The sequence below is a fragment of the Schistocerca serialis genome, chromosome 4, assembly GCF_023864345.2.
Source record: "Schistocerca serialis cubense isolate TAMUIC-IGC-003099 chromosome 4, iqSchSeri2.2, whole genome shotgun sequence".
NCBI classification, from domain to species: domain Eukaryota; kingdom Metazoa; phylum Arthropoda; class Insecta; order Orthoptera; family Acrididae; genus Schistocerca; species Schistocerca serialis.
The window spans coordinates 823,219,694-823,233,605 of record NC_064641.1 but is presented as its reverse complement, the minus strand read 5'-3'; the positions used below and the strand labels follow the sequence as shown (position 1 = coordinate 823,233,605).

Here is a 13,912-nt window from a genome sequence, read left to right as displayed (position 1 = left end):
AATGTGGACATACGAATATCCACTTTCACCCGAATTATGGATTTTAGTTTGGTTTACAAAATTCCGATGCTCTTGGAGTACCCTCTGATGTTCTGTTTGGTTTACGACGTAATGTAAGATCTCTTAATGCTATACAGATACGAACATATAGGCTTCCTACATCATCGTAGCTGCGCATGCGCAGTAATGACAACTGCTGAAACGAATTCTAACAGGTCGCGGGAAAATATTGCGAATGGTGGTTGAAAAGTGTTACTTTCAAAGTAAATTTCATTTTACGCAACAAGAATTGTGTTACATGTGCGAATGTGCTTTGAATTTCTTGAATCACAGAGTGATTGGTTCTCGTTTAAAGCTTAACACACTGAGGGCCAACAGCTAAGAAGAATTTCAAGCCCAGATGTTTATGTATTATTTAAAATTTTGCTGGTACATTCATGTGATGTATATTAAAGTGTAACACGTGTAAAAAAGACCAATATTGTACGTTAAAGCTTAGCTTTTCTTGTAGCTACACTATGCATATTAATTTAAACCATCAACTTTTCCTGTTTGTGTGTTCATGCTACTGAACAGTGATGTTGGTTGCTATTGGCGGACTACGTCACATGTCCTATCCTCTGAATATCTGCTGTCAGCAGCTGCCGAGATCACGTGACATCAGCTATGATTGGCTTACTAAAGTGCATCGCAATCTCGATTTTAGTGCTTCGGAAACTGATGTGCTGTGTTTGGTGGAATTCAAATATATACTTTTGTAATACAAATATTTGCAGCATACATGCTGCTGCACATCAAAGATGGGGGGGGGGGGGGGGGGGGGGATCATCTTCTAAAGTGCTGGGAAGTTCTACGCTAGTGTACAAAGTCTTAACCATTGAAAGGGTTGATAAATTGTATGGTTCGGAGAGAAAGTTCTTAAAGGCCACAAGACCAGAAAACTGACCAAAGAGAGATTTAAAAACACTTAAGACTAAACTAAAATATGATTCCAGAGAGAAGTTTCAGAGGCTTTTGAGATAAAGACAGGAGCGAGACAGGATGGTAGAAAAATATTATCCAAAATGGAGGGAACAGTGCCATGCATACAGATATTTAACGCACAATGGTAAAATAAAAACTGAGGAGATATGAAAAACAAAGTGGAAAATACTAAGAAATATACAGGGTTCTGGAAAGGAATGTCACATTTGGAAGAAAAGGAGAAATCATGTTCTGCACACACATACCAAAGAATTGACTGTTATAATTAAGGAAAAATGGCTGAATTTTGCCGGGCAGATCTGTGAATGAGTGATGGCAGGTTGCCCAGAATAATCTGGAAGTGCAAAAGCTCTACAACATGGATGTAAGAAGTTACAAAAGTCTTAGAAGAACCAGGTCTCACCATAGAGAAGACATGACAGACAAATGCACACAGAAGAGTAATAAATAGATACGAAAAAAAGAGTTCAAAAAACCCAAGAAACAGCTGAGGACTGTTACTGACCTGAAGAGGGATGTTAGAAGTTTGAAAAGGTTTTGGGAGCGGAAAAGCAGGAAACTGAAAAGCATAAGCTAAATCTAATCCACAAAACCTGCCCATGCCTTTCCCCTTATAAAAAGTGGGTGGGGAATAAATAATATTCTCAAATGTTGTACAAATGTGTGGGTAGCATATCACATTTCACTACTGTGACAGCAGATAGTAACTAAGAGTTTATCTCTGTTGTGCTAAGGAGTAACATGTGATCAAAAGTAGTTAACATTAGGAACAGTGAAAGAGTTAAATATATATAATTGATTGCTTTACCAAAGATGTAAGATTTTTTATATTTTTTTCTTTTGCTGAGGAATTCCATAGGAAAGACTTAATATCAGTGGACTATTCATGTTCAGTCATATTCAACTTTACTTTACTGTCTGTAACCCTTGCAGTAACAGCCACAAAGTTGCCTTCAAGGTTTGCATTAACTGCACTCCAATCTTTTTCCAAATAGCTGACTCATTTAAATGTAATATAGTTTGAATATATTTTGATTAGGAAATCAGTCTAGTAAAATTCAAAACCTGACCAAGAACAGTATTTGCCTGGAGAGACCAGTGATCCATTCTGGAACATCGTGTTGGACAGCGTGACCAAGTTATCTGTGTTTCTTATTCTTTTGTAATTTCTCAGCAAAAAGAAAGTGATGAGGGGTGATAAAGGCTACTTACGAGCTGCCTTGTTTCAGCACATTTTACCATCATTGCCACGTATGTACTTTGTATAGTTGAGGTTAACTTTATTTGACATGAAGAGAACAGTAATTCTTTTGTTTGCAGGTGTGTGGAGCCACAGTATGCGTCAACAGCTGGCATGTTTGGTGCAGCTGTGCTGATAACTGGAATTTTCTCTGGTATCATTTTTACACTTGCCTTACCAGAGTTTGTTGTTGGAGTTCCTTGGAACTTATGAATATTTATTACTTTAATACTGCCAGGAATTTAAATTGTGAGACATTATTATTTTGAAATAAAAGTCAAACTAATGTCTGTTTTACTGTGTGATTTTCTGTGATGTGCTTATTTTGATTTTATAAATTTTTGTTAATTTTATCCAATTTTGTATATCCAACCAATCAGGGTATGATCTTAATATTAAAAGAAAGTGTTTCAAGGCAGTTTTTAGTCCACTGTGACACTGCAGCACTGACTTTCAAATTGTGTTCAGTCTGATTAGACACATTGGACTTAAAAATATTGTCTTTTTGTGCATTTTCTAGTTAATAATTTGGGATTAGATTTATTGTCAATTATGATTTGTTGTTTAACAAATTTACCAAAGTTCAACATACAAAGAGAAAAACAATCATACTTTGTATATAATCTTCAGTATGTTGTTCACATTTTTATATTTTTTCATGAAGTACAATGCTCTCTCTGATACGCTTTCGATTCATATCTATCTCTATCTCTATGTCTTTCTTTCATTTTCTCTTTCAGCCATAACAAAATATATAAATCTTTATCATATTGTGGTTTAGATATCTTTTTATTGAAACTGCAACATAAAGAAAACTAAAGCAATATTAAGAACTTCACTTTGTACATTGAGTATATCACAAGAATATTTAGACATACAATGCCAAACATTATCAGGCATGTATCATAGTAAAGTATAAATACAGTTATAACATAAAGATGCAGCAAAACATTATTGTTGTGAAATATAGGAAATCTGCAATGTGAAAACTTAAATCTTCAGAGATTCCAAGCCTACATGATTTCAGAAAACGATATGATAGGATATCAAGATCCGTTTCATTGCAGCTGATCTGTTGAGTTATTTATCCAGTGTAAGATGACAGTCAACTGGTGGAATATTATTGGCATACTGTATCTAAAATGCTATCAGTAACAAACAGTTGATTGAGGAGAATCCATAAAACAGAAATATGTTAGTCTTCAAAACTTTGAAACCTTCATAGCACTTATGTGAATATATCATCATATACTCCTGAATGATGATCAACAGATTTCTCATAAAAATGGCAAATTTCTTTGTTTTATAGAAATGTTTATATCAAATTTTCGAAGTATGTGAAATGTATGGGATGTATATTGTTGAGTATAGCAAATGTCAGCTGATGCTGTCGAACAGTAGCAGACCATATATGTGGTGTAGCTTGCTTCATGATGATGATGATGATGATGATGATGATGATGATGATGATTTGCAAGTATGGCTGGTTTTCATCTTTGTGTTCAATACTCAATCCAGTTCCACTGTGGCAGATTTTTTGTTGGCCACTGAAGAGCCACAGATAGGATTCTTTGTAAGTCATTACATCAGTGCACCTCTAAATACTTCCTGCCTTTCATTCTGTTCTGCCAGATACATCTTAATTCTACCATTATTTAAAACTTAGTATGCATCCGACAGTTGGAAGCCTTTATTTTTTCAGTACTTCTTGAGATAAGTAATTTTCCTGCCTCAAGCTGGTTTTCATTATCAGTGAACCTGACTACATCACTTTCAAAAGGTTTATAATATTAGGTTCATGTGTACCACACATCAGGCTTTGTGGGCATCAGAGACCTCTCTACCACCATTTATATTAAACACAAAACTGATTGCAGATTATCTCTTTGCTTACCCTCGGAATACATTTTGCCCACATTGCCACATTTGGCTTACCTTTTATTCTAACTGAAATATAGTTTTCAACAAGTTTGCCTTTCACATTTCTTATTAAAATGACCATTCTGTATCAGCTGCATCATATTGTTGTCTGGTATTGGAGTACCTGACCTAATATGTCGCAAAGCAAAGCAATGCAATCCAATCCAATTCAATTCAATGCAAAGACCTTTTTTATGTGTGGGGCCATAGCTGCATTACATTTCTCGAAAACCTTATTGTCCTGCATCAGGTTCCATTTTGCCAGTGGCGTAAAGTGTTATTTCAGATAAAAAATGCCCGATTCAGGAAATTTGTTTAAGTTGTGAAGAAGCATTTTCAGCATGACATAAGTGAGATGTAAACTGAAAAGTGGGGCATATTTTTGTCCATAAGCTAAGAAGGGTAGGCAGCATTAATCCTATGAGCATCAATAAAATCAAAGTTTCTTCAATGTTGCAGTTTTGATAAGAAATAATATTTTATGTAACTAAAAGCACTGTATTATCATTGTAAACAATTTTATTTTGCAAACATGACAAATACCCAGTAAGCTGTCTTCCATGTTTTCCGTCCTAAGATGCTACATCAGATGCCTTATCTGCAATAAAACTGAGGTGGATATGGGCCAAAACATGAAAATGTTTGAAGTTTTCACAGTCTTGCTTACTGGGTTTCTGTTGGTTGCAGAATTTTCTTCACATTGAATTTTCTACTTCCATTTGTTCTTTTTGTAGTGATACTCTTTTTAACAGTGAAGATCATGTTCAAATACTCTTTAATTTCTGTGTTATATTTTACATATCTAATCATGGCTAGCTATGTATTGACTGGACCAAAGAACATTTTAAAACTGTATAGTAAGTGAATTTATTGGTGCTCAAATACTTTAAGTAGGTTTTATAGAGAGATCAGCTTAGTATTGTTATATCTACAAGCTGTAGGGCAGTGCTACAGATCACAGTAAGAGTAGTTCTTTTTTATGACATTGTGGAAACATGTTTGAAAGAACTGAGTGTTTTATATAACATAGTAATGGGGTAGAAACTTATAGTACAGATACCTGTTGACAGGTTTGGTGAATTTTACAAATAAATCTGTCTTGTTATGGATTTGAAATATTGTATCTGATTTATTTTTTATACTAGTTGTGTTTCTACAATCCTCCCTATTGTGTAATATAGTGTAATAAATGTTCATAATCATTCCTGCTTGCCTTATTACCAACTTAATGACCAAGCAATGTCAATGATGATTCATTTTTGTACATACCTATCACATTTGTATGCATGTTCATTTCTGTAATAAGATTTTATCCAAGTATAAAATCATCCACTGTTAAATTAAAAATTAACAAAATTATCAAAGTGTGTTTCAGAAATATGAAATTGTTTGCTTATCTATAAAATTTACTTACACCCCTTTAATGCATTTATTTTATAAAAATCATTTGCATTCGACCCAGAGCATAATGGGACCAAATTGAGGGAATATTTAATTCTCTCTCTGAAACTTTTAGTGCCTGCTACCATAGACCTATGAAAAACATGTGATGTCAAGTAAAGATGTTCCTTTTGTAGGAATCTTCCATGAATAACAAAAGGTGGAGGTACCTGCTCTTGCAGTAACTCAGGATTTCCTGAATGATGCTTATGTACTGCCGTGGACAGTATGATGTCCTAAAACAAATCAAAACTGCGCACTGGACAAGGACTTAAATGCAAGTTATAAGTTCCAATCCAGCACACAGATTAATCAATCTGTCACTCATTTCACTGCAAATATAAATTTTACAAAGGGTTTGGATTTATTGACAATCTTTCTCTAAATTTCAACACACACAACTTCTGAGCTATGAAAGCCATATTATGTAGAGTATGTTTGTAGACGACTACCCACTGTCTACCCAACGACATTATAGAGAGGCTGTTTCACAAGATTCTCCCATCCTTCCACAGTGCACCTTATAAATCAGTAGTGACACAATATGCAGACTTGCCTGTGGAATCTTACTTTTCAGTAATAGGTGTAGCATTCTTCCTATAAAGGCCAGTTCCCTCACCATGAGAACTGCTCGCACATCAGTTTACAGACAAACTACGGTATGAACTGTGGTGAAAATCAGAAAAAAATGTTAATGATGTAATACTTTCTGTCCAGTTCTCTAGCCTAGTGATATTTGCCATTTCCTTTTTGTGTGTACCTAGTCAACTTTCTACTGTCCAACTAAGAAATTGCTATTGCTTCCCATTCTAGACAGGCAGACATATGGTGATAAAAACAGAAAGGTAGGAAAAACACTGTCCCCATAATCTTCTACTGCAGGCTATTTTTAGGTGTTTTGCCCAAAAATTGCAAGTAATGTTAACTGCTGTCTGCCAAGTCGTATAACACACTCCTTTAGTAAGATGAGTTATTATATGAAAATGATTCAGTAGTTTTAAAATTCAAAGAATATAAAAGTTCCTTTCTAACAATTGTATTGAGTGGGGTAGCACAGTGCGAAGCACACTGGACTCACATTCGAGAGGGTTCAAACTCGCAATCTGGCCATCCTGATTTGTGTTTACCATGATTTCGGTAAAATCACTTGCAAATTCCAGGATGGTTCCTTCAAAAGGGCACAGGTGCTTCCCTTCTCCATCCTTCCCTAATGTGAGCTTGTTCTCTGCCTCCGATGTTCTGATGACATCATTGTCAACAGAGCATTAAACACTAATCTCCTCCTCCTCCAACTGTTGTCTTTCAGAGGTCACTAGCGTAACAGTTTAAGTAACTCAGAAAAACTGTCTTGTAAATTGCCGATGGCAATTTTATTGCTCACCCCAAAAGTGAATTTTTGCAAATTGTCATCATAACCTACATTAGTTTATCACACATAAATAACTCCACCACCCATGCAGTATTAAACATTGATGGCATTATGGGAAACAGTTAATAGGAATTAAGATTATTTCACTTCACTTTTACGTCATCATTCAGATCATTTCACTTCACTTACAACACTGTTACTCTCAATAAAAATGTAACAAAAGTTTTATACATCGAAGGTGGAGCACAGAGAGACTGTTTCAAATCATCGACCCGATTCTTCCTCTTGTTGTCCATGGGTAAATGCTGTTCACGGGTGCAGCTGGTGTCCACAGCTGCATCTAGCAGCCACTCATCCTAACTCGTAAAATTGATCATAGCTTCCCATTGATCATACCTTGCAGTGACCTGATCTGATAACATTCAACTGGGAGGGGATCTTTTCCTGAGTGAAACACAGTAAAAAGTATGAAACTATCTTGAGAAAGTAAGACAAATAGAAATTTTGAAATACTTGACGCAAATGTATGTAAATTTCAAAAGGATCATTCAGGTGTGGATTGTGGCAGAAGTATTTATGATACAATAGCCTAGTGCCACACCACACTAAATTTCGGAGCTCAGCAACATATAGAATTTCAAAACTGTATGTCAAAACCAAGAGGTGAATACTGTCCACAGATTCTACAAAATTTGACATTGCATGAGTTTTTCCCAAAGTAATCATTCAATATTGTAAACATAGAAAAATCAGCAGAATGAAAACATGTATGTGGAATTACAGGTTTCTGCAAAATCTGGACTTTAAAAACCATGCAATGACTCACCTTTTTACAAATTAGCCAAACATTCTCTACTACACCCCAGTGACAATAAAGTTATTATTACTTAAGAATGATTGTGCAATGAAAGTGATGTCTTGCAGATGCTCTAGTGGCCTCTGGAATGAGGGAGTGCGTCTTTCAATCACAGCAATGGAGTGGAGAGCCTCTCATTGTATTAGGGGGTGGAGCAGAGACCACTTCATTTGCCAACCCGTGACATGCATTGTGACAATCATCACTCCTAGAGTCCTTTTTAATGTTTCACAAAGTAAGTCATTTCAGTACTTTACACTGCTGACCATTAAAATTGCAGCACCAGGATGGGTAGCAAATAACGTAATTTACTTACTGCATGTACAGTAACGTAGGAAGAATTTGTGATTAAGTTTGTCGATGATTTGGGATGTACAGGACGTGAAATTTGAATAGAACTGCCACCTATGGCAGCGACAGTGACTCTAACCCATCCGGGCATCGAGATGAACTGATAAGCTCAGATGACAGATCCAGGTATGGACAAGTGGTGGTGTGCCAGTCTGTTCAAATTACCAGCTGCATGAACCAGATGTGATTGTGTTGTGTGCCTGTGGCACCCCATACCATCAAGCCAGATGTAGGGTCCATTGGCAATGAAAGCTGCAATCTGGCAGTGTTAATTCCTTCTCAGTGTCTCCACACACAGCCCCGGTTCTACTATATTTCCAAACTGAGGCAAAAACTTGATAGTGGAGCCCGCTCCCCCATCCTCAATTGTTTGAGATAGGATGTCAAAAATTTAAAAAAAAAAAAAAAAAAAAAAAAAAAATGATTTTTCAAAAATATCTTCATTTATTCTCTGTTTAGGCATTATTACATTTTCCAAGCTACTACGAGAATAGAACTTTAGCAGCTGCTAACGGGGCTGTACAACTGGCCCTTAGTAGTGTAGCGATCTGGCAAAAATTTTCTCTCAAAATTTCATTTTCTTGGATACACAAGATGATGATACGTAATCTTTCTTAACTGTTATTCCTGTTAGTCGTTTATTTCCACTCTGGTAGTTTGAATCTATGGATTTTGCTAATAATTATACCAACACTTGTCATTGTCACACCCAATTAACCACTTAAACCAACAGCGATTGGTGTTCACCCATCTGGATTTATTCAGCTCACCTCCTACGGCCCTCGTACCCTTTTGTCTGTGGGAAAGTTTTTTATTTCTACATGCGACAGGAATCTCACAGAGATATCATGTACACTGTGCACACATTTAAAAATCAATTTATGATTCATTCAGAAATCAACTTAGAATGTGTTCAAAAACCAACAGAGATGCATTTCAAAATCTTACGAACAATCGATAGACCAATGTGTGCTGGATGCTAGGCGCTTTGTGAAACAAGGTCTTTTCTTCAAGAATATGAATTTGGTGCCCCCTGAAATTGCCATCCAGGGCAGATAGCCTGGTTGCCCCCCTCCCCTGCCCCACAGAAATGGGATTTGTGTGGGACCACTTCTGTGTCCAGTGTTGTCAAGCTTCTCTCTGCTGCCACATAAAGGGAAACAGTGGTCCCCATGCTGAATTTCTAGTGTTCCAGGCATCTTCACACTGTTGGTGTGAATTTTTGACAATTTCCTGACTCGAGGTCCATAGATTTTTACAGGACAATCATGTAATCCTGACCAGCCTGAGCATCAGTATGCCAGAACAATAACCCACAGTCCTGATAAGGCCACGATCATGCCACTGTCAAATTCTGACACGTGCAGGTAGTCATTTCTCACTCTTATATATGAAGCATAACACAATATTCTCACAAACAACTAACATTCAAATGCAGTTTCTGAGAGAAACATGCTGCACAGTCTTTCCTTGTGTAAAGAATATAAATGACATTGTTTTGCTTACTTTGTCCAGAAGTGATAATAGTTTGCATATCCAAGCATGTAGCACACTTCATGCCAATTTGATATTTGTTGCATTCAGTATTTAAGGTGGTGTAATTTTTAAAGTTATGTGGCCTAAAAATTGAGCATTTCTTTTGTAAACAAAAGACAATTTCAGTTCGGCTTAAGAGTTATTCCACAGATTTTTTATGGAAAGCACTGCAGTGATGCTTTTCATTACGAACATCTGTATTTGATTATTTTGAATAATTGCAATCCACCATTACACATTCATATGAAGTGAGATCAATCCTATCAGATAACAAAAGAAACTCCAAGTAGAAATATCAACAACATAGGAAAAGACAGTTTGCTACTAACTGTAAAGAAGCCATGTTAAGTTGCAGACAGGCACAATTAAAAGACACTTCAGCACAGCCTTCATCAGCAAAAGTGAAACACACACCATGCATACACACAAGCAAGCACACCTAACACACATATGGCCACCAACTTCGGCAGCTCGAGCCAGAATGCAACTATCACATGGGATGGATACAGCAATCTGGAGGGGTTGGAAATGGGAAGGTATAGTAGTGTATGAGTGGTGGGCAGAGGGACACTATCTGGCAGAGTGTGCAGGAACTAAGATGGTAACAGATGCAGCATCAGGAAGTTGTAGGGTAGGTAGGTGGGGAGAAAAGAAGCATTTGCCAGTGAATCATTACACAGTTTTCTATATTGGTATGAGTACCAACCAGCTGTCCACAAGGATGAACAGCCACTGCCAAACTGTGGCCAAGAGCGATGTAGACCACCCTGTAGCACAACATGCAGCAGAACATGGCATGCTCGATTTTAATGGCTGCTTCAGTTCCAAAGCCATATGGATCCTCCCCTCCAAGACCAGCATCTCTCAACTGCACAGATGGGAGTTATCCTTACAAAAATTCTTTCCTCTCATAATTATCCCAGCGTCAAGCTACAGTAACATGCTGTTCACACCCCCCTCTGTGTGTCCACACACCCACCCAATTCTCATCACCCACCCTCTTTGCTGCCCTTTGCCATCACACCTGCCGATCTTTCCCCTCTCCTCTCCTTTTTATGCTTCTTTTTTCCCCACCTTCCTTCTCCACATCCTCCTGATGCTGCACCTGTTGGTATTCTAGTCCCTGCACACTCTGCCAGACAATGTTCCTCTTCCTCACCATCCATACACTACAATCCCTTTCCCACCCACTCCAGATTGCTTCTTCCATCGCATGTGATAGTCGCATTCTGACCAGAGTTGGTGGTCGTGTGTGTGAGGTGTGCTTGCTTCTGTATATGAATAGGTGTATTTCTCTTTTGTTGATGAAGGCTGTGGCCAAAAGCTTTGTGTAAATGTCTTAATTGTGCCTGTCTGCAATTTCACATGTCGTCTTTACTGTAAGTAGCAATCTGTCTTTTCCTACACTATAGATAATAGAAGAAAATCTTTGACACTCGAAATATTTTGGAATATATATTGTAATGGTCCCACACAAGAGAGAATACCCAACAATTCGTAACAAATGAAAACAAAATGCATCAAGAAGTTTCAAACAGCATGAAATTAGCCGGCCCCATAACAAGAGTTCACAGGAATTATAAGATTGTGTTGCAAAACAGACAGACAGCTGGTGGGTGTAGTTCGTACAAGCAACTTATGTGCCATGAATGACAATGGCAGACTTTTGAACTGAGGCTTACTGAGCAGCCACTGAGCTCAGTTGTGTTGTACAATTAAACCTGTGTACAGGCAATGGAACAAGGTGCCAAGTAACAACAACTGAAACAGGTCTTTATTGTGTATTTGTTTGTAGTGTGTGTGTGGTGGGGAGGAGGGTCAATTTTTATATATTTGTTTTTCCTTTCAGTATTCACAGAATATGACAAGATATACATATGAGACAATGGAGCCATTTTATACTAAATGTTCATAGTATCTGTATTATGCGTTACATTTGAACTGTTTGCCATGTTATGCAAAAGGAAGAACACTTTCCATTGTGATTGTAATTAAAGGTGTTACAGCCTCTTGACACACATAATAAAAACTCTCATCTAGAAGTATGCAAGAAATCTATGCCATCTGATTCTTAGATGTACTGACCAGAAAAAGATGTTTAATCTGCTCATTTGGATTCACTGATGGTGCAACAATGGTAGGTAATAGCTGGATGTTAAAAGTGGCCAGCATAATGTATTGGTAGCTCATGCTGTGACATGGCAAAATATTGCTTTGTTTGGTTTAAAACTAAAACAGTTGAATTTTTGATTGATTGATTTACTTGTTTCACATTTATAATTTGTTTCATCTGTAGAGAATATGAAATAACAGAGTGTTGTGATTACAGTTCTTATTGAGAGATGTAGACCTAAAAGCAACACAGCATATTGTTTTCTCAGCACTTAATATCCTATCCCAGGGCCTTAGACTTCAAGGATCATTCGATAGGAAGTAAGTATGTAAGGTGAGTAATAAGTGTGTCACTTTCTGCAACATCCTCCAAGGCCGCTAGGTTGATATCCCACAGGCCATCTTGAGTTCTGGGCACAAGATCAGGCCAGCTTGTCAAAAATCTGTTTCATGCTGACACTTGGTTTGATCAAGTTGAGAACTGGTACAGGAGGAAGCCAATGCACAAGAGAAATTTCGTTCTGTTCTGAAAATTATCCCAGCAACATTTCTAATATATATACATTGGAGATTAGTCCCGCTAGAAACATATTATTCACTCAGGATACAGATGTTGTACCAACTGAGAGCATATAAGGCAGCATCGAGTTGACCTTCTATGATACAAAGCATTCATATTTCACAGAAAGAGATCTTGCTGTGCACATGGTCACTGTGAGATACAATTTACATTTTTCCCTGCAAATACTAGCCACTAGTTAGTGTTCATCATAGAGCATCACCTCGATGGCGTCACATTTACTACATAGTCCAGCCTAGCTTCCAAAAGGCACAAAAAAATTCCAAATGCATTATTTATTGACGCAGAGAACAGTAAATACTGCAAATAAGATCACTGATTTAATATTTTATTGTCAGTTGGTCACTTCCTTAGTTCAAGGGCTATGTGCAGGTTCCAGAAAAATGGCTGTTTGTAGTTGGCAGATGCATATTTTATGCCACTGGTTTTCATGTTCCCTCTGAGATCTGTCAGCACTGTAGTGGTGTGCCAAGGAGCTGTTTTCACTGGTTTACGCAGATCAACTGAAAATTGGTTTTCGGGTCTTCATGTCTTCTAACCTTTTCCTACTTTTTCCATCAGTTCTTCTGCTGTCTAGAATAGCAGTGTCAAAATCCACATTATGAATTACCTCAAGGAAAACGTTCTGTTAACCCATTGTCAGCACAGACTCAGAAAATATCGTTCTTGTGAAACACAACTAGCTCTTTATTCTAATGAAGTAATGAGTGCTATCAACAGGGGATCTCAAATTGAGTCCATATTTCTAGATTTCCAAAATGCTTTTGATACCAGGCCTATGGAGTATCTTCTGAAAGTCATTGAGTAAAATGGAAGTGATATCTGGCATTCTCCAAGGAAGTGTTACAGGCTCTCTGCTATTTCTAGTCTATGTAAATGATTTAGGAGACAATCTGAGCAGACACCTTAGATTGTTTGCAGATGATGCTGTCATTTCCTATCTAGTAAAGTCATCAGTTGATCAAAACTCATTGCAAAATAATTTAGACAAGGTATCTGTAATGGTGCAAAAAGTGGCAGTGTTTTATTTATGTTTACTCTGTTTTCAACAGTCAGTGATTGATTGACAACATGAATTGCTTCAGAACAGTTCAGTATTTAATGCCTTACGTGAGCAAGTGGCATTAATTGTTTCTTTTTATGTTAAGATGACGGTTCTCATAGCTGCTTTCATATGCGTCAGTGGAAATGACACACTCAATTCACTTGCATTCTCCATGTTGCCTTTTGTGTTGTTGCTATACTCCCTCTTAAGTTGATTTTGGAATTTCTGAATGCCTGATGGAATGACTGCTTAGGTTGTGAAGGCATGATGATATAGATGAATACACCATTTTTAGTTTACAGTGTGCTTTACCACACCTTCTGAAGGCCGAGTTCAGATGGAGATAACATACTCAACTATGATCTGATTCACGAATTGTGGTAGTCTGCACAAAGGCTATGGTTGTGTTATTTTTGTGCATGAAGTGGCACTGGGCTGTGCCTATCTGACTTCAGAATGTGCTAGGGGATGTCGTGAAG

General features: G+C 37.3%; 1 protein-coding gene across 2 annotated transcripts in view; it reads left to right on the top strand.

Annotated features, from left to right (window-relative positions):
* Positions 1-5,260, top strand: part of LOC126473418 (equilibrative nucleoside transporter 1) — a 98,684-nt gene extending 93,424 nt beyond the window's left edge. For both annotated transcript variants that reach the window (XM_050100446.1, XM_050100445.1), the window contains exon 11: positions 2,305-5,260. In XM_050100446.1, the coding sequence (XP_049956403.1) occupies positions 2,305-2,437 (133 nt within the window). In that variant the 3' untranslated portion in view covers positions 2,438-5,260. The remainder of the gene's footprint in view (positions 1-2,304) is intronic.
* Positions 5,261-13,912: the final 8,652 nt, after the last annotated feature.